The 21,647-nt window shown below is 40.1% G+C and overlaps 1 protein-coding gene across 4 annotated transcripts; it reads right to left on the bottom strand.

Annotated features, from left to right (window-relative positions):
* Positions 1 to 1,337: 1,337 nt before the first annotated feature.
* LOC129759887 (papilin-like) lies at positions 1,338 to 19,931 on the bottom strand. Of its 4 annotated transcripts, XM_055757442.1 has the most exons (15): positions 19,746 to 19,931; positions 19,358 to 19,418; positions 9,945 to 10,915; positions 9,771 to 9,891; positions 9,530 to 9,709; positions 6,311 to 9,464; positions 6,070 to 6,249; positions 5,754 to 5,924; positions 4,712 to 5,524; positions 4,478 to 4,648; positions 3,227 to 3,762; positions 3,012 to 3,162; positions 2,369 to 2,812; positions 1,897 to 2,169; positions 1,338 to 1,832 (listed from the first exon to the last, which is right to left on the bottom strand). In XM_055757442.1, the coding sequence occupies exons 3-15, from the start codon at positions 10,784 to 10,786 to the stop codon at positions 1,690 to 1,692; spliced, it is 7,179 nt and encodes a 2,392-aa protein (XP_055613417.1). In that variant the 5' UTR covers positions 10,787 to 10,915; positions 19,358 to 19,418; positions 19,746 to 19,931; the 3' UTR covers positions 1,338 to 1,689. The 4 variants fall into 4 exon arrangements, with proteins under 4 accessions (XP_055613417.1, XP_055613419.1, XP_055613416.1 ...); XM_055757444.1 differs by lacking the exons at positions 2,369 to 2,812; positions 19,358 to 19,418; positions 19,746 to 19,931 and having other exon boundaries at positions 9,945 to 10,913; XM_055757441.1 differs by lacking the exons at positions 5,754 to 5,924; positions 19,358 to 19,418; positions 19,746 to 19,931 and having other exon boundaries at positions 9,945 to 10,913.
* Between the last annotated feature and the right edge of the window lie 1,716 nt (positions 19,932 to 21,647).

Raw genomic sequence — 21,647 nt, 5'->3', positions numbered from 1 at the left:
TATAATTTTTGCCCCTAAATGTAGGCAGCATCATAGATCTTTTTTCGATATAAAAAAAAATTAAAAATAAATCAAGGTTAAATTGATAAACTAGCATATGAAAATATTATGAAGGTGTTTTGTATCCTTAATGATCAAGAAAACTCGTTAAAACTGTCAGAATAGAGACTGATCAATGTCACCCCAAAGCATCAAATTCTGAACAAAGACGAAATCGATTTTTAAACCAAATTTAAAGTAGTCTAATAAATTTTTGTATTCATGTTTTACGTTCATAGGATTCCAGTACTGGTTTTAAAAATATAAAACATGCCACATTTCCCTTAACAGAAAAAATAATCGAAATATATAGGAAAAAGTGATCAATCTTACCCCGGATTACGGTACCTACTAAGTGTATTTTTTTCGAGCACTTAATTACTGATTAACAGCCTTTTTCCCGAAGCATGTTTTTTTAAATCTTGGACTTTGAATAATTTTAAAATAAATGATTGTAGCTGGAAATTGTATAAGAGTCAAATTTGATATTTGAGATTAAAAGCTTTCTTAAACATTAAATTAAGAATAAATCGGTTGAAAAACAAGAGAGTTTTAGCGAAAAAGGTTTTTGCCGTCATTTGATAGGTATATCACATGCGTTATTTGAAAACCACAAATCATTGAAAAATTATAAAAATGCAAAAAATACTTGCATTTAAAAAAAATAGTCCCGTAGTTGAATTTGAGAAAAAAGTTATATTAAGCATAATCATCATTTTAAGTTAAACAAAACTGTCATTTGACCACCTCCGGTACGATTAGTGTTAAAGCAGACATTCAACGACAATACAGCTCCAAGTGAACGGTGATATTATGTGTGAGTATTTAAGCACGGTTTTTATTTTATGTATGTTCTTCATTAATTTTATTAAGGCTACTTATTGATTTAGGTAAACGATGGCATTGATTTCATTCATTTCTACACATAACGCGTCAAGAATTTAGCACATTGCCGAAGGAAAAGCTCAGGTTTCGAAGTTACAATTTGTCGATCTGAATCCTGTCTGCTGCTAACAGTGTAACACAAGATTATTTGGGGAAACTAAAAGTGTTCGTTAAATAACGTTCATCTACCTTTGAATGAAAATGATTTCTGGTAAATGGGAAGCTATGTTTACATCTCTTCTACTTTCTCGACTAATGCATCATTATAACATTTAATAAACTGGTGCTGTTGCCCTTTCTTTTATCATTTATGGATTTGGTTTTTAGCATTTCCTAACATACTTTTACATAAGTTAATACACGATTGGTTGAATTATGCGCATGCGAAAAACAAAGCGGGCGTTTGTCTAGTAGTTTCCAGTGTTTTTTTTTTCGACGTGTATCGTTCTGGTTACAATCATGAGCCCTAACACAGTTGCACTTTGCAGAGTTAGAATTGACTAAAAATAATGTTTTGGAAATTTTGTTCGAATTTTCAAACTTTCGTTCGATCGTTTTTTTTTTTTTTGGGGTTTGTCCGAATCGTGAAAAAACTTAAAGTATAGAGACTTATAATCTATTGCTCGTTATCAACATTCACGCTGGCACTCTTCATTGCACTCATTTACTGTATAGCACACTCGTAGATACATAATCGGAACATTCGCACATTGCTCGCTATTCACATTGTGGTGAAGAACACATCAAAACAATTTCCTCGAAATCCTAGTGACGTAGCTGGCCTGCCAACGTACACGACTTGCAGCAGAACCGGGCGTAGTATTTGTGGTTACAGAACCGTGCCTGAACGATCAGGGAACACTTGGCCAGGAACGGACTATCCGTGCAACCTGCTGGTATGTAGACACCTGTTGATGGAATAATTGTTAGAGAAACCCGTTGAAAAATCTTCTAAAAAACCTTCAAACATACCTTCCACCCGGATGGTGTTCTCCTCGAACGCTTCGGAATGTTCGTTCCTTGCTAGGCACTTGTAGGCACCGGCATCTGTCGGCAATGCCCCAAAGATCTGCAGCGTGTTGTCCTCCTCGATGTGAATACGGTTGGTAGGTTCCATAAATCGGCCATCCTTGTACCAGTTGACCGTGGGCCTCGGATACCCATCGACCATGCAACGAATCGTGACATTGCTGTTCGGAGCGAACTGATTGCCGAAGGGGAATTCCTGTCGCGCAGACACTGGAACTGCGAAATAACACACGAGCGTTATAATTTGTTGATATAAAAATTTTAGTGATCCCTATTTTCAACCTCACCATTAGGATCTTCGAACATTGAAGTTGTGTATTGAGTAGGGAGAAGTTGTTCAGTTAAAAACTGGCATTTGAATAGCTCACACGAAAAGCTTCACAGAAGTAGTTAAAGCATCAAACCAAAAACTTACCTGGTTCCGGTCTTCGCGTTGGCGGTGGAGCAGGGGTAAACACTGCAGGCGGAGTGGGTCGAGGATGATAACCGGGCCAAGGTCGGTGAGTAGGAGGAAGTGTAGGGCGCGTATGGACAATATAACGTAGATACTTTTCATCCACCGGATCAGTGATCTGAACTGGGCCGTAAGCTTTGAGGGTAACCGTCTTGGAGATACCTTTTCCGGCACCAGAGTATGCCTGGCAAACGTACGGACCCAGATCAGTCATCCGAACCCGGGTGAATTGAAGCGAGTAGTCACGATTGATAAGCTTGATGGGCATCATTAGTGTGTCCCTCCACCAGGTTACGATTGGTTTCGGATAACCTCCGGCTGGACAGCGTAACGTAGCTGGTTGATCTAGTTCCACCACCTCTGTACTGTTCGTACCTACTATGTAGGCATCTCGTGGAACAGGATCTAGTATTTTATGTTTAACGACATTGTCAAAAGCACGTGCAGCATTTTAAGGAAGCAGCGATAGTGATTTCAGTGAACCGCAAACCAAGCACCACAACAGTGTTAATGAAACAAATTCGAACAGTAAGGTTTAGAGTAAGTATTATTGGAAGAAACAGAGAATGGAACAGTGAAACAAAAATCAAACAGATAAGCTTACCGTTAACCTGAAGTTTAACCTCACGCAGAACCGGTTCGCCGATTCCGTTGTCCGCGATACATACATAAGTACCACTGTCAGTGCGATGTAGCTGCACAATCTGAAGATCTCCATTCGATGTCAAGACAAACCGTCCTTGGTTGGTGTTGAGCTGTTGGATCAACCCCACTGGTCAGTACATACTTATCCATTGGTCAAATGATAACTTTACTTACCACAACTTCACCCTTCTTCCATCGGATGGACGGAGGCGGGAATCCAGTAGCGTAGCAGCGCAGTGTAGCAATGCCACCTTCCTCGGACTTAATGTCCAAGTCTTCTTCAGGGACCGGTTCCAGAGATGGCGGAGCTGGTACTCCCGGTTCATAGGGCGGAGGTTGCTCGACCTCAGGCTGAACTGGTGGAACACAGACCGTTGCGCATCCAGCCTGGCAACACTTGTTATCGCTTCGACAGTCGGCATCAGTGCGGCAAGCATCCTGACAGATAGTAGCATTTGCCAAACGTGGGCATTCGCCATCCTTACTGGTTGGTCTGCAAATAGCTACGAATACGCTGTCATCTCGGTGGTCGCTCTGCAAATCCACGGCACATTCGGTTCCAGAAGGACAGCGTGTGTTGGCACAAGGATCCTCACAAGAGCAACGTTCGCAATTGTTGTGTGCGTCGTACGATCGGGCAACTCCGTATGGGCAGTGGATGCGATCGCATTCCTCGATGTATTCCTGGCATGGATCCACCGCGGGGTCAACTGCAATGAACAAAAGCGATAAGTCCGAGGTATAGAACACATTTTATGTTAGACTATTTGGTTAAAAGTGAAAGTGGTTAGCAGCGAGCTCCTCCAGTATCCATTGACATGTGATGTGATTGTATACCTGAAAACCATTCAAAGCCTTACACAGTTGCGAAGAGTAATAGAGAGTTTGTATAATATTCTTATGAAATGATCAATGAGTCCCAAGACATTGATTGACAATTTGCTAGCACATAAATGCAAATGTGTGTCATATAAGCCAATAGTTCGATAGGATAGAACTGAACCCTCACAAGTTAGCGATGTTGTGGATGTTTCAATGCAACCGAAGAAGCTAGTTAAGTTGACTGTTTCATGATATTCGTGAATAAGTAGACAGTGCCCCATAGGTCAGGGTTTAGCGAACGACTGATTTCCCACAGACCACCTTGTCATCAACTTACACACAACGTAACCGCAAAAATCGCGGCATGATTCATACGAATGGAAATTGTTCCGATTTCCGGAACATCCATTGTAAATAAACGCAAAACAAGTCTCCCGTTCCGAATCGTAGTACCACCGTCGTTGATAGTTCGGCTGCTTCCCTTCGCATAGGCCGACGTTGACCGGAAGTGTACACACTTCCTGTGCACTTTGCAGATTTTCGCTTCGAACAACTTTTTCAATGGGTTAGAAATAATGATCACAGCTATGCCTATAAACCTACCTTGAGAACCAGAGCACGTCGATTCGCATTCATCAATGGTGACAAACCGGTTACCGTTGCCCTCACAGCCGCTATAGTTGAACTCATGGCATCTTCTCGTTCGCGAATCGAAGTAGAATCTCGGATGTTCCTCATCACACGGACCCGAATCCTTCGCTTCCCTACAAACATCTGAAGAGAAAAAAAACATTGAGAGTCCTTCAACCGACTTCAGTTTAAAACGCTCGATCTAACCTATTCCTCGGTATTCGCCGCAAACTCGTTCGCATTGCTCGTGAGATGAGAATCGGTTTCCGTTGCCTCCTTCACCGCTGTAATAATTTTGCTCACACGTTGCTCGTTCCTTGTTGAAGACATACACGATCTTCGGATCGCCTCCCGTGCCATACTCATAAGGCTCATCACAAATGCTAACGGAAACTGGTGGTCGAACATCTGGTTGCTCAGGAGGAACCTGCTCACGTGGTCTGCACTGCTGTTCGCACTCTTGTTCCGAGTAGAAATTGTTGGCGTTACCTTGGCAGCCGCTAAATGTAAACGAATGGCACCGTTGACTGCGCCCATCGTAGTACCACCTAGTCTCATTCTCCGAGCAGCGACCATACGCAGGTCGAAGTCCACAAGCGTCCTCAACTCGACCACAAGCACCGTCACACTCTTCAAAGCTGTGGAAGTTATTTTCGTTACCGCCACAACCAGTGTACGTAAATTCTGTACAAGTTCCTGAGCTGCGATCGTAGAAGTACCGTCGTTCCCACTCTGTGCACTCTCGATTGCCTGAATCCATCTCCAAGAAGCAACTCTGGGTATCGAAGCGCTCCCGTACAGGTGTTTCCGGAACATGAGGTCGTTCCGGTTCCGCTGGTTTCTCACCTCCATGGACACAACGGTTGATACAGGCTTGCTCATCGCCAAAGTTGTTTCCATTGCCGCCACATCCCCCATAGTAGAACTGCCGACAGCGAGCCTCTTTTGTATCGAAGTACCAGTGAGCGGTGTAATTCTGACACTCGCCGATCTCCGCCGGTTGGAAACAGATGTCTTTCTCTGTAACGGTTGACAAATTAGATGTTAGAAGCCGATTTTTTAATAATTCGAGTTTATCATTAGTATGTACAAGCACCAGATCCAGTTAGTAATTTTCTTCGAACAATTTTGTATCACAGTTGGAATGTTATCGTTTCAGCCAAACAAAAGATAGTCCATTCAAATTTTGTTGAAACATTCCAGCTCTCGATAAAGCTCAACAACTCTTCTGATAGCTGCTTAAACTTACCGACTTTCGGTGGACACTGCTCTTCGCATTGGTCCAGCGAAATGAATTGGTTATCATTGCCACCACAACCAGTGTAGTAGAAAGGCATGCATTTATTTTCATCCCTAGTAAAGTACCAGCGAGCCAACTTGCTGTCACATCTACCTGCGTCCATTGGCAGATTGCAGCTCGCTGTGTTTACATTTATATTTAAAAAGCATTAAGATCGTGCATTGGTAATAGAAACAATATTTGAAGTTAGATCTAACTCTATGCCACAACCATAAAATAGGAGGAACATTAACAAATCGGCAAATCCTTGCCACCCAGTACTCACGCTTGTGAACTCCCGGCTTCTTGCAGTGATAGTCGCAGGAACTTTCCGTTGGATAGTTATTCTTGTTGCCTTTGCATCCTCCATAGTGGAATGGTACACACGCATCTCGTTCCTTGTCGTAAGACCACCGCTCGAACGTTCCATTACATGGTCCAGCATCCTGGGGCTGCTCACAAGGTGCTGTAAGTTCAAACCAAGGTAGAATAAAAAATCCCATCCATTTATCAAACAAATAACTTACGCTGAGAATCGTCCACGACACACGACGCCTTACACTCGTCGATCGTTTCGAATCTGTTTGCATTTCCAAGACATCCGCCGTACGTAAACTGGGAACACTGGTTCCTGTCCGAATCGTAGTACCACATAGGGTAGTATCCGGTGCAAGGTCCAGTGATCTTCGGCAAGTGACACTTTTCGTTGCCTTCCGGTGCCTCACAAATGTGCTTACAGTCCTCGGCCGTGTCGAATCGATTCTTATTTCCTTCGCAGCCTCCGTACCAAAACCGACCACAACCGCCGTATTCAACGTCGAAGAAGTACTTGACGGTATAGTTGTGACAACTTCCCATATCCTTTTTGAGCACGCATGCTTTCTGTGGAGATTCCGGTACCACTTCGCAGCCTTCGAACTTGCTGCCTTGAGCTTCGTTAACACCATCTGGACAGCAGCCGTACTTGCTGGTGGCACACGTGCATCCCTCGAAGTTCGGCCCTTGGGCAGCAGTTTGACCATCCGAACAACACTTGAACTCACTGTAGGAACAGTGGCAGCCATGGTTATGTGGACCCTTGGCCGCTGTAATTCCATCGGGACAGCAACCAAATTGGAACGCATGACAAGGACAACCCTCGAAGCCAGGTCCTTGTGCATCAGTCTCCTTGTCAGGGCAGCAACCAAAGTCAGAATACTGGCAACCACATCCCTTGTTGTTATGTCCTCGAGCTGAGGTAGCATTATCCGGACAGCACCCGTACGGTGAGTACTCGCATCCACATCCCTCCAAACTGGGTCCTCTCGCCGGGTTAATGTTATCCGGACAGCAACCGTATGGTGTTTCCAAACAGCATCCTTCGCCATGGTATCCGTGAGCCGGGGTCTTTCCATCTGGACAGCACCCGAATGGTTCAGTCGAACACATCTGGCAACCTTCACCATTCGGTCCGGTGGCTGCTGTAACGTTATCGCTGCAGCAACCGTGTGGTGAAGCGGAACATCCTTTCGGCTCTTCAACTGGTTTCTCATCTTCTTTCTTCTGATCTTCAACTCCGGGACAACCCTTGTTCTTTGGATCCTTGGCAGCGGTAACTCCATCGGGACAGCAGCCATGCTTCGTGATGATACAACCACCGACAGTTGTTGTTTCCACCGGACAGCCTTCGTTATCGTTACCCTCGGAAGGTGTAATCTTATCTGGACAGCAACCGAACAACGTTTCAGCGCAATCGGATTTCGGGCAACCTTTGTTCTTTGGACCCTTGGCAGGCGACACTCCATCTGGACAACAGCCATGTTTTGTATCTTTACATGTTTCCGGAACAGGGCATCCTTCGTCGAATGGTCCAGATGCTTTCGTTTTATTATCTGGACAGCATCCGAATTTAGACGATGCACATTGTGGCGGAGTCTTAGGTTTCGGTTTACATTTGCGTGGTTTTTGTTCTTTCGAAAGAATGGTTGAAAGCGAATAAGGCGTACTGGTTTCGTCATCCTCTCCCTCTCGCATCCAGATATCGAATGTACTCGACTCAACGTCGGTAGATGATTCTGTTGAAAGATCACTAACATCCGAAACGCTCTCTGTTGAAGCATCTGTTGCGCCACTGACGGTAGAATCTGTTGATTGCGCTTCAGTCGTAGGAGTTTCCTCAGTTGATACCGTTTCCTCTGTGACGGTGGATTCGGTAGGACCTGTAGATTGTGTCGCTTCTGTTGCATCAGATTCCTCAGAAACTGCAACGGAACTGTCAGTGGAATCCGTGTCTGTCGCATCTGACGAATCAGAAGTTTCTCCAATGCTTTCTGTTGTTGAGCTGCCACTCGGAGATTGGTCTGTGCTTTGATCTGATGAGCTATCAGAACTGTCAGTCGAGGTGTCTGTTGAATCTGACACGGTTTCACTGGATGCAACCGTTGAAGAATCGGTTGAAGAAACTGCATCGGTTGTAGAGTCATCTGACGACAACGACGTATCGACTGTAGAACTAGCATCAGTTGTTTCAGATGTACTTGAACTTGCATCTGTTGTTTCTGAAGCAGTCGTTGAATCGATCCCGGTTGATTCTGAGGTAGCGTCAACGGTCGAAGATGCTACAGAGCTCGTGTCATCAGAAGTACTACTCAGAGACGAAATTGTAGATCCTGTAGCTGCCAGCTCTGAGGAAGTTTCGATTCCATCACTGGATGTGTCTAATGACGAATCGGTTACCTTGATCGAAGAGAGTGCATCCAAAGAAGATCCTTCAGATACAGTCTCCGTCGAACCTGAAATGTCGGTTGAGTCAGTTGATCCAGCATCAGTACTGATGGAACTTTCGCTGGCACTAGGCGTAGAAGAATCGATAGGTGCACCTGACCCTTCATCATCGTCACCAATACGAAGATCAAACAATCCTGACCCTTCCACTACAGAAATATCCGTGGTTGCGTCTGAATCTGTTGCTCCAGTTTCGAATCCAGTAGCATCACTCAACATCATTTCGTCAGTTTCCAATGATGAATCTGTAGTTGCATGCGTTGATTCCAGGTCAATACCATCAACCAACGAAGTGTCTTCGGTAACCATAAGAATGTCATCTGGAGACTCGGACGATGACTCCTCATCATCTTCACACCATTCTTCATCATCGTAATCATCTTCCAGTGGTGTTGCCGTGGTGTCGACAGGAATTGTTTCATCGTCCGTACAATCATGGCTGTTACACGATTCTGTACTCAGTTCAATCGTATCGATTTTGCAATTGGTCTCTGGAACTACAGTTCCATTTGCAATGCAAAGCACTTTACGAGATTTGAATCCACCGCCACAGTCCTTTGTACAATCAGTCCATGGACCAGTGAACCATTGGCCTGGACACTCAGCAGGCCCCTCACATTCCTGCTCATTGGTCGGGCGCTGATCGGCATCACACTTGTAATCGTCATCGGCTCGTTTCAGTGACTGACCATCAAACACTCCGCAAACGACAGTTCTCGTTTGAATACCTTTACCACAAATAGCAGAACACTTGCTCCACTGTGATGAGAACCACTGATATTCACACGGAACGTACTGACACTCTCGCTTTAGCTCCGGTAGCTCCCGGTTTGCGCAAAACTTGTCATCGTAGATTGTTCCCGTTTTGCTCGCACAGTGCACCGTTCGTGTCTCCGAGGTTGAACCACACTCTTCACACTGTATTTAGAATAATTTTGAGAATCAGTGATTAATCTGATTGGTTTTGTTTTATAGAAACTTACCCCACTCCAGGAAGATGCAATGTAATCAACTCCCTCGCAGGGTCGTAGCATACAGGTTTGCTTTTCCGCGGGTTGTTCCGTTGGACATTCACTATTGTCTAGCACAGTTATGCGACCATTTTCCTTTCGGAAGCACGTTACCTTTCGGGTCTGTTCTCCTTCTCCGCAAAGTTTGTTGCACTAGAAAACAAGAACGTTTTCGATTAAAACGAAAAACAGCTATCGGAAGACAAGTTCTTACAGGTGTCCACTTTCCGATGAACCATTCCGGGCAAATGGTGCCCCTATTGCACTCCTGTTCGGTGGCTGGTTTGTTGCCAACCTTCTCCAGGCACACAGCATCATCAACAGTTATCGGTACCCTGGAAGATATTTATATTTTAAAGGTTGCAATCTTTTTGGTTAACTTACTTACCCTTCGCCAGAAATACGTTCACAATAGACTTCACGAGTTTGCTTGCCTTCGCCTCCACACGGCATCGAACAGTTACTCCAGTTGCTTTCGGCCCACCGAGGTGGACACGACTCCTGACCACAACGCTGCGATTCCACCGGTTTGGATCCCGTATCGCAAAGACCGTCATCGACCTGTTTCAGAGTGGTGCGACTGTTACAGGTAACGTTCCTATGCTGAATTCCTCCACCGCAAGTTGCCGAGCAGGTATCGAAGGCGGTGTACGTCCACGAATAGCTGTCTCTTTCGTCAACTGGAGCCGATTTCGAGGCTACGCTGTATTCGTAGTTGACTCCGACGTTTCGATCTTGAGATAGGAGAACCAGATAGACGGCTTCTGTCGTTGGACCCAAACAGGTCAGCTTATCGGGGGCAGCAAAACCCTGGGGTCTTCGTTCGTAATGCCAATCGCTGCCTGCAAATTGAATCGTACGCGGAAAGTCGATTCGGTAGTTGCCGTTCAGATGATAGAACCCGGTGAGGTTACGGATGGCCAGGTAGTTGTTAGATGGCCCGCGTTCACTGACCATTACGTTAGTAGCACCACTAGGGATCAGCAGTAGGTCATTGTAGCCGACCTGAAGGTTGTTCATGTCCAGCAACCCGGTAACCGTTTTGCAACCGCTTCCATCTCCCTGACAGTTACGGCATTTGTCCTCTTTGGCATTCGAACCAAGCATCATGTCACAACCCACCGACTGACAGGTGCCATCGACGCAGACATCGAATGACTCATCACTGCACCGAGTTCCATCGGTAACCTTGGATTTGTGTCGGTAATAAAAGCGTTCACCGATTGGCATGCAGTTAAGCTCACACGGATTGGGAGCTTTCGTGTACGGCACCCATTGGTATCGATGGCCCTCAAAAGGGACACTATTATATTCGGAACATTGCTGCTTGCGGAAATCCGGTTCTCCTTCCGGGCAATCCTGCAGGAAATGAAGCGCAAATCAGTTATCCAATTTCGTCACCGATACATGCTTGATGAAATTGAGTCAACGGTTAAAAGTGGAAAGAAAAATCAATTTCAACCGAGGGAAGTGAAGAGTGAAAAATCGTTATCATTAGTCATATCTGACGAGATGCTGCAGAGGAAGTCGAGAAATGCAGTAGCAAAAAGTCGTTCAAAATATTCACCGATTTTCTAATAAACCAATCTCGGGAAGTGTTCCCTCGTTCGCCCCAGAAGCCTTGAGTTCGAAGCTCTCGATGGACTCGTCGTGATGTCCCCCCAGAAGAGAGAAACTGTAAAGCAGCATCATTGATGTAATGGAATATGGTGTTGCAATTGCCGTCGTTCTTCTCACAAGCAAGGAGTCAGTCTAAAGAAGAATAGCTGCACGCCCGGTAATGGAATCATTTTTCCACTTCTTTCCAGCACAACGGCAGCAGTTGATTTTGGCTGACTCAGCGAGGGCTGCCATCAGTTCTTGCCACCACCACAGCCAGCAGGAGCTGGCTTGGTATCGGGGTGTCCCTCTTGGAACCGAGTTTGTTGTGTTTTGTGTTGAAAAAGTGCTGATGCATGCATTGCTGCGACACCGGACCATCACAGCAGATAGTTCATGTTCCAAACAAGGACGAACTTTTTGCTTCGAGGAATTTTTCTCTGGGGGAGCTTCCTTAAATAGGCGGCGCACTTCAAAAAAGCATCAAAGCTTGTGAAAAATCACATCCAATTTGTAAGAAATTTTGTATGTAAAATTTTGTAGATATTTTGTGAACAAGCCCTTCAAAATAACTAACCTTATGGATAACTCAATCCCACAGGAAATAGACGTTACGAGACTTAGAATTAAATAGAGCTTTACCAGACGTTAAAAATTCTTTTCACTTTATCAATCTGTTGTCTATGTTTTGGTCTTTTTCTCATGTCCGGCTACACCTAACGTTTATTTTTACATAGCGTCGGACGTTCCTATCTAGGAGACAGCTCCATCGAACAATCCGCTAGTGGTCGTTGGATGACCGACAAGACAGACGACGATTCGGCACCAGCAGGAAAAGAACTGAAAGCTATTGAATATGTGTCCTTTGACGTAATAAAATTTATCGATACAATTATTGGATTTCGATCGTTCTCGTCTGTGGTTCGGTGAAAGATTTTACCTTCATTCGAGCGATTTCATTCATGAAGAGGCGTCGTCATCAAACTGGTCCATTTAAGATTTTTTTTTATCACATTGCCAAAAGAGTGCTGGAATTTTACAAACTGTTCCCCTGAATAACCTGTCTGCACACGTGTGGTTGAACGGACATACGTAAATGCTACCAGTAGCGACCAAGAAGAGCTGCTTCCTGCATCATAGTTAGGTACTGATATGCGATTATTTGTTTCCTGTCCTTTCCCGGAAAGTGCCCCGGATGAATGGAAGGAAACAGACGACGCGGTGACGCTGATATGAATGGTGGTACATTTTGTTTTCATTGTCTTCTACGAACTGTTTTGACAAAATTTATCTCGATTTGCTGCGTTTGCTTTTTTTTGGTGGATGCGCATAAAAAATGGTCAGGAAACAATGTGAGCCATTGTTGGGATAAAAGATGATGATTGGGAAGATGGTTTATGTGTAGTTGAGTTGTGCTGTTATGAACCATAATGAAACTTCAAAACTTTTTTCAGTAACACTGTTTCGGTAATTCTCGTTTTCCATGTTCACATTTAACAGCATTTTTGAACACAAATTGATTCGTTCATACCGATTAAAGGGGTTTTTTAGAACACATAATTTTCAATATCAATTTTGCCTGATTTTAATTTTGGCTGCCCTATTCGGTCTTTGTTAGAAATTTGAAAGAAACTTCTTAGTCTACATTCAGGCGTTTTAGCTAAGGCTGAAGACTGCTATGAAAAAATTTGACCTCATAGCAATTCTCCAGCCATCCTTCGCTCGCTTTGGCACCAGAGGGAGGCAACGTTACACGTTTTGTCTATGTATCGTGTGACCAACATCTTTTAAATGAGTGGTCGTGAATCTCGTTTTAAAGCTTTTTTTCCTCAGATTTAAGCTTTTTTTACCTTGAGAAGATAGGAGACGAAAGCTGAAATCCGAGGAAAAAAGCTTAAATCGGTCAAAACGAGGGGAAAAAAAGGGGAAATCTAAAAGATGTGCTCCATACGGTTTGAATAGCGTTGCCGCCGCCTGTTTGGCACACACGGAAAACGATCACATGTGTGAAGCCTTTCGAATCGAATGGAATTGTTTCAATCTGCTCGGAGCGTTCGGTTATGAAAATAATCCTTTTCATGAGCTTTTTCTGAGTAAAATTGATGACTTCATCGAATTGTATCAATCCAAAATTCAAAAAAAAAAAGAATTATCGGATAAAGCGATCACTTTATCAGAGCGATTCAAGGAACGTCATTGCGATTGACCACCAAATCTAACAATTGCTTTCATACTTCCCTTGAATTTGATTTGGTGATGCGCGTGCAAGGATAGCTGTAGGACTGGCTGGATTAAAAGAAGCGTTGGTTTGACAAGCTTCGAAAGTAATTGAGATAACTCATTTTTGAAATGAATTATTGGGGCTGATTTTCTGGAAAATACACAAATTGATAGGTTCTTATTTCCGGGAATTTCGATGGTTTAAATCTGCGATAAAAGAAAGTTGAATTTGCATTCCAAATTAACCTTAATACTTAAAGCTTTCGGTTTAATTTTTCTGAATTGGAATTTAATATACAAATTGATCCCTCTACATGGACAATAGCATTATTGACATCTAGCTAAGTCATTTATGAAAACAAATATAAATTGCTTTTTTCAATGTTTTTATTGTTTAAATAGTGTGTAAGATATTTTTTCTGGTTTTATAATTACTGATTGATTTTTTGATGCTTTAAAATCATTTGAAACATTTACAGCACCGTAAAATGGAAGAATCTGAACAGTTTTGAACTATTTTGGACTATTTTCGTAATATTTCTGTCAAATGTTGCTGTACCCATTAGCAAACGTTTTGTTTAAGGTGATGTATTTTGTTAACCTTAAAAATTTAATATTAAAATTGTTTTTTACTATCAATTTTCAAACATTATTTTTTGTTAACCTTCAAGTGGGGTGAATAGGGACAGTTGCTTGTGTAATGAGAAACTCATGTACCGTAAAACGGGGTAACATTGATCACCGGGGTAAATTTGACCAACAATAAACTTTTCCACATAATCATCAATAACTCAGTCGTTAGTTTGATTTTTTGAAATCTGTTTTTTACGTTTGAAAGCCTATGAATTGAGTATCAAATAGGCAAAATTTGGGTGAATTTGAAATTTTTTTTTCTGTTAGTAAAATATCTAATTTCAAAATCTTAAAATATCTATTTTTACAAGGCTCGCAAACAAACAGCTATCCTGATGATACCAAAAAGCATTTAGAAGCAAACGGGTTGTTCAATGTGAAAGAACAACTTTTCTTCTTTGCATATGAACAGTTAGAGTGCTATTTTTATGACCATTTAATGATAAATTTTTGATATTTAAAAAATAAGGACATTTTCCAAGAGTAAGCCCGTATTTTACAAATGGACAGGAACCCTATCAAATCGTTAACTTTGAAGAAAAAATGAAAATGGAAATAGTGGGAGGGCATAGGGGAATGTGTGAAGGCTAAATTTCATTTGTATTTTTAAGCTCAAATTATTTAGCCATTATAATTATTTTTGCCCCTAAAAGTAGGCAGCATCATAGTTCTTTTTTTCAATTATGAATATTTTTAAAATAAAACGTTAAAAATCAAGGTTAAATTGATAAACTAGCATTTTTAAATATTATTAAGGTGTTTTGTATCCTTTTTGTTCAAGAAAACTCGTTAAAACCGTCAGAATAGAGACTGATCAATGTCACCCCAAAGCATTATATTCTGAACAGAGACGAAAACGATTTTTAAATTTAATTAAAAGAGGTCTAATAAATTTCTGCATCCATGTTTTACTTTCATAGGAGTCCAGTACTGGTTTTAAAAATATACAACATGCCACATTCCCCTCAACAGAAAAAATAATCGAAATATATTGAAAAAAGTGATCAATATTACCCCGGATTACGGTACCTACTTAGAAACTGTCCAAAAATTAAAATGCGTTGGTTTTAGCAACCATCATTTTAAATGCAGTTATCACCTTTTTGCCACCCGCACTTATTCGATGAAATGTTGATGATAGTTCCTAACTCCAGAAGTCAAAATATTCGATTAAAATTTATATTTGTATTTTTAGAATTCTTGCAGAACCTTTAACTCCTTCCTTCTAGGATCATCTTAAAAGTAAATTTTCTTCAGTTTCATTTTATGTTCAACAATCTTGGGGGATTTTAAACACTTTTATGGACATGTCCCATTTAACCCACGATAATGTTTTGTTAAAATTTGTCACTGATATTTCTCGATTATTTTTTCTGTTAAGGGGAATGTGGCATGTTTCAAATTACCGAATATCAAATTCCAATCAGATTTGATTAAGCTTGACAAATTTCCCAGGTTTTGCCGGAATGTTTGCACTTTATTTTCAGAACCAAACTAAAATTCATATTGAGACATAAAAAATATGTACTTTTTCCCCACATTTTTTAAGTAAATGTATCATAACTAATGTGAACGACTAATGTATGTCGATAAACAAAAATCAAGTGTTTTTCTTCATGATTTTTATTGAAATTTTTTATATTGTCAGATATTTAAGGAAATATCCCGGATTAGCACGGCCCGTATATTTGGGAAAATATATATGCAAAGCTTAGGCTAGAACAATTCCGGATTTTTTGGTTCCAAATTTGCTTATAATCATTAAAATTCGATGTCAGACACGAATTCGAATTCAGTTATTCCAGTTTATTGCTACTAAACTTCAGTTTGGTTCATCATTAAAGAACATCCTGATCGAATCTCGGTTTTGCATTTCCAATTTTTATGTTCAAACTAATCCTTTCGGAATATGAAAAGAAAGTATTTAAAATATCAAACCATTTGGAAGATTTGAAATTTCGACTTTTGATTCTTATGCAGAATTGGATCTAAAGAAACTTTCATGATGATTTGCAGTTTTCCTTCAGATTCACAAGTTGAATTTCGAATAAATAACTGAAGCAAGAATTCACATTGAATACCAACAATTCAAAATTCAAATACGCGATTCCTGGTTGAGAAATCTGATCCAAATTTCGCTTTTTGGCTCATAATTAGTAAGAATCATTCTCTGGAGCTTAGATACAAAAATCGTTTTCAAATTCCGAATTCAGATTTCAAACTTGGGTTCAAAATGCAGTAGCCTGATTTGAAATCAAAATTATAAATTCAGATTCAGCTCGAGGTTAAGTTTTATAATCCAGATCAAAATATCAATGGGAGAATTCTATTACAGATTCATATTACGAGCACAGTTTCATAATTTTGATTATTCGAAACTAAAATTTTATTTTCAATCAGAGATAGTTTGGAACACAAACCAGAAGAAATCACAAATTGAAAATAAAATTTATTTTAGAGAAAACTAGTTTTTTTTAATTCAACTGAGAAAATATTTTATTGGTTTTATGTTCTACATTATTAAAATTGCAGATTCTTCTTAAACAAAGTTTCAAGCTAAAATCTTTGAATTTATTCATTTATAGAGAAGAAAATATATCAGATTTAAACTGCAAACCTCATCTCTTACTTTTATTCCTAAATATTTGGATTTTTTATCAATGCCTCAAATGTTCATGCTTGAGGTTTAAAACAACTAGCTTACTACTTTCTTATTTGAGAAAATAATCTTTTATATTCTATTCTTTTCTATTATGTTCATTTTTAGAGGATTTTTATTAACTTGATGATTCGTCCTCTTACGATTTAGGAAAAAATAAAAAGTTTTTTGTCAGCATGAAATCTTCAAATCCATTATTTTATTTTCTTTAAACTTCTTGGGAAAAAATGGTAACTTTAAGGATTTATTTTCGAATGTAAGAACTTAAAATGCTTAAAATAAATACCTTACTCATAATGTAAATGACTGAATCCTAAATAATGATTTTTTTTACTGAATACTTTATGTATGCATTGTTCAAGCAAAAAAAAAAGAAATAAAATTTTGTCAAAAAGTTGGCCCTTCCTACGGTCCTGACTTGTATATATAATTTTTGAATGAATTTATTAAAAAACAACAATTCCTTAGCTTCCAAATGAACCCTTCAGATGTGCAATACGCTGTTAGATGAGAAAGATATGAATAAAATAATTTTGCATGTTTTTATAAGAATGATCCCAAACTCACCATACAAAGAGGTGATCCCAAACTTTTGGACGATAACTCAAGTGTCTATTTTATTAATTAAAAATACATTCTTGAATTTTTTCTTAAAATTTTTTGATTGTGTTTTGAGAAGTAAAGAACAGGAATTCTAATGCCACTCAAATTTTGAGATTTGGTCCACCCTATCCCGAGATGATCGGCTTTGAATATTAAGTGCGGTTTTTGGAAAATGTTATAACTTTAGGTTAAGTTTTAAGTTCAAAACTAAAACATTATATTTGGGCAAAATACCTCCAAGATAGCTATTGCTCATTATCTTTCAAATGAGATCAGAAGATTTGCAATATGTCCTAAGACGGCTGAGATATGAACGATCAAAATTTGCATGTTTTTTAGTGGGTGATCCCAAACTTTTGGCCGGCAGTGTATGTAGATATGCAAATATGTGTAGCATTGAGTTTGTGGACCTTTCTATGGGAAAAATAAGTAGGTTAAAGACTTGAAATATGAGCTCCAAAAAAGCAGTTTCTCTGTGCTTTTAGGTGCTGATCAGACTACAGAAATACTCTCGAAAAAGAAGATTGAGGAAACAGATTCAAATTTAATTTTTTTAACAGGAAGGACTTAGCCAAAGTTATATTTTTTTTAAAGAAATTCATACATTCTCACGAATAAAGGGATAGAATTCAGAAACAGATATGTTCACTTTGGAATCGAATTCTTAGATCAGTCTCAGAATCAATTGTCTGAATCAAGTTCAATGGTTTCCAGCGCATATGAGAAATGGAAGTGAAGTCCTGCTAGGTTTAAATTTCTCTAGTTAGCCAATCAACCTGAAGACCAAATTTATTGAATAAATTTAGGCGTTTAAAGGCATGACTTCCTATGCTGATTGGAAGAAAGGAATTCAAAATATTCACATAAGTAGGGGTAAGATAGCCATAAAACGTCCGTGAAAGGGCTAATTACTGTCTACGGTATTCTCTGAGAAAGCATTTAGTTGTGGCGGGGTATGGATCGAGTTTTTATTTCCAAAATTAGCCACAATCACCACAGACATGTTCCTAGCGCAGAAAAAACCAGAGCTTCCATGGCAATAAATCGTGTCGCATTGACCTTACCCATTGGCTACACTAAGCAAACGCTCCGGGAGATGATATCCCATAAATCGAGGACAACTCGCTGCCCAATAGGTACCTAGGATGAATGGATCCGTGCGTAGTCACAACCATCTTCCATTGAGCTGGAGGAGGGCGGACGAAAAAACCCTCGCTGTGTGTATTTGAACCGTTTACGATTAGCGCGAACATAAACATTAGTCCGAGAGCGCGAATGTGCTCAAATGGCTAAATAAACATAATCATTTTCCAGCTTGTTCGAACCGCGGCATCATCCATCCCATCCGATGGACGTTACAGAGTAGGAGGTTTACATATTCGAACCTAATGGAGGCTGAGGAAAGCAATAATTGTTACGACGAGCACTATAATCCTCGCGCTTTTTATCTCAACCACCATAGGACAGCGAGGTGTGCACAAAGGCCCAGTGTATGTGTGCATGTACGTATGTATGTATGTGGGTGTGTACACAGATAGAGCTCGTGAATCAGCATGATCCGATTGTTGATTCCGAGCTGTAGCAGCATCATCCAACGCATCGGGCCAGCAGGTTTCGCACTTTGACCAAGGAACAATGTTTAAGCGCAACATTGTATTAGACACGCATGTTCGAGCACGAAAACGGTAATCGTAAATATTTCAATCTCTAAAATCAAACATTTGACTAACGATGATGGGGTCGATGTCGGCCCGGCCATTGGTCGTTTGTATTGGGGATAGGTCCTACGATACCCAACTCGTCATTCATCGTCGTGGCACGGGAAATTGATTTTCTGATGCGTGGACAAAATTGATCCGGTTGGCCTGGTTTTTGGAGTCTATTTTTCCTTTGATTTTTCCTACATTATAATGAACAAGAGCATTTTATCGTTCCTATAATCCTTGAAACTCTTGCAATTCCTTACGCATAAATTAAGTTCATAAATGCCAATTTGACGATTTCTCTTCAAAGTTTCCCTCTATGAACTCACCAATGTTTTTGGATGCTACGAATGGCTACAATTAAAATCATATAAACACACGTACCTGAGTGTTGCAGGAGAAATACTTTTTGCTTCCTCCCCGGCATCGCGGCTGACCATCTGGACTGTTGTTCCGTTCGTGGCCGTGGTGCGTCAGGAATGTCCGAAGTGTTTACGCGTACCCGCGCGCAGATTGGTTTTCCGCGAATCATTTTCCCGCAAGGAAAAACCCCGGAAAGGATTGTTTGTGTGTTGTAGATTTTTCCATAATTTGCATCAAGATGAGAATGGAAGAGAAACAGTACGCAAATGTTTAGAATTAATCCTCCGATGTTTGTAGCTCTAGAGGCAAACATTTGTGCTTCATTGGAAACGAAAGACCACCCATTCCGATTGCCCTCTCATTAACGAAGATGGGTGTTGGTAATGATGCTTGAAATAATGGTACTTACCCAAGGTCGTCACACTCGCGGCTCTGGAAGGCAACACCTCCGCCGCAGCTGCGAGAACACTCCGAAGGGGAGCTCCAGGGACCCCAGCGATCGTCCGGCTGGCCTTCGTCCCCTCCGCCGCCCGGGATTATGTAGCTCTCCGGCAGATACAAACTACTGCCATAGTGGCGTTTGTGTCTGGTTCCGAACTGTGGGGGATAGAGCGATAAAGATTTGTTTTAGTTCGAGTAGTTCGAATACTCTTAAAAATATTATACAATCTGAACAAAAAAAAAAGATGTAAGAGGAGTATTGATGTAAAAACGGATAAAATCTAAACTTGTCAAAAATGATAAATTGTATAAACATTCGGAAAGTTTTTGGGTAAAACTCGTAACATTTCTGTAAATTTTTCATCGTCAGTCAATTAAAACACCCTAGGATAGTAATAAAGCATTTTGTGTTGTTTTATATCAGTTTTAAGCAGATTTCTGTTGGGCCAAAGACCCCACTCTCAATTTACACAACTTTTTCTTCGTTTAAATAACTTCCCAACAAATTTAATTTATAACGGCTTATTTTCTCTAATGATAGGTATATTTTTTGTTTTTTTTTAACCAGATTTTGGTCTTCAATCCCCATAGTTCATTGCACCTTGGAAAAATGTAAATGTTATGGCCTTAGGTAATTTATAAAAACTTTACCCTGTTTTTTAAAAAAAAGTAATTTTGAGCATTGAGAAGAACAAGGAAACAAATTTAATTGAAGCTGAAATAAGTTTATTGAAGAATATTTCATATCAGCATAATATTTGTAACGACATAGACGATTTTATTTTTCAAATCAAAATGTTTAGTAATAAGTAGAAGGTAGAGGATTTTTGATTTGTTTTGCTAATTCTGTGGACCATCGTGAGAATAACATACCTGTTACATAGTGCTGAACTTTTCGATGTATAGAATAAGTAATCGATGAACTAATATTGAAGTTAAAATCTTTCTTTTCAAACTCAATTTTTGTTTAGTTACACTTCTTAATCAAAACCCATTCTAAAGACGTAGGTAGGGTTCTCAATAACACCACTAGAATCGGCAAAATGGCCTTTCTGATGAATATTTCCAGTGCAAAGTTGCAGAAATCCAATGCAAAGTTGTGTTTTAGTGCAAGAAAATCTAAAAAAAAAAATTGCAAATTTATAAAAAATTAGAAAAACAGCTACCTTTGAAAATTCTGCGTTTCGTATTTCGACAATATAAAAATGCTTGAAAAAGTGCCAAATTACGCCAACTTTATCTGGTGTGATTTAAACAATTTTGACGGTTCATTGATTGAGCAATACGGGTTTTACACCACTTTTTTACATTTTTGGTGGTCATGATCTTTAAAAATTTTAAAATATATATATACTTATGTGCAACGTATAGCTTCTAACTTCAGCTCATTTTTTTAGCATTCCTTAGCTGATCTACAATCTTTTTTCCGAAGCATGTTTTTTTCGGATTTTTTTCCTAGACTTTGAATAACGGAAAACTGAAGTTTTTATATGAATAATTTCTGAAATACATAGGTATTTGAGTTACATTACGAGGTTTCCAAACTATAAATTTTTTTAAAATCTGTTGGAAAACAAGAAAGATATAGCGGTTTTAAGCGTGAAGTGTCAAATTGCAACTCAAGGTCTGATTAGGTAGTTTTTTTACTGAGCTTTTAGTTTACGTCCATAAAAAAAGTAGTGATGCAAAATTAAAGATTTTGAGAATTCATTGATGGTCCCCGAAGATTTCTTTTTATTTGGATGCACCCGAATAAAGTTACCAGCCACCAAACTTCCAAAAGTGTCATATTGACAATTAAGAGCGGATTAGAGTTAAGGGTTTTTGGGATCAGAGGGGTGCAAGTGCGTATATGATTGTTTAGAGAAGA

This window comes from Uranotaenia lowii, unplaced genomic scaffold, assembly GCF_029784155.1.
Source record: "Uranotaenia lowii strain MFRU-FL unplaced genomic scaffold, ASM2978415v1 HiC_scaffold_305, whole genome shotgun sequence".
NCBI lineage: Eukaryota > Metazoa > Arthropoda > Insecta > Diptera > Culicidae > Uranotaenia > Uranotaenia lowii.
Note: the sequence above shows the minus strand (reverse complement) of the source record. Positions and strands in the feature narration are given on the sequence as shown.

Coding starts and splice junctions, on each gene's coding strand:
- LOC129759887 (XM_055757442.1), bottom strand. CDS start 10,786: ATGCCAATCGGTGAACGCTTTTATTACCGACACAAATCCAAGGTTACC. Junction 5,525..5,753: donor GCAGTGTCCACCGAAAGTCG/GTAAGTTTAAGC, acceptor CAACCGTTACAG/AGAAAGACATCTGTTTCCAA. Junction 4,649..4,711: donor CGGCGAATACCGAGGAATAG/GTTAGATCGAGC, acceptor TTTTCTCTTCAG/ATGTTTGTAGGGAAGCGAAG.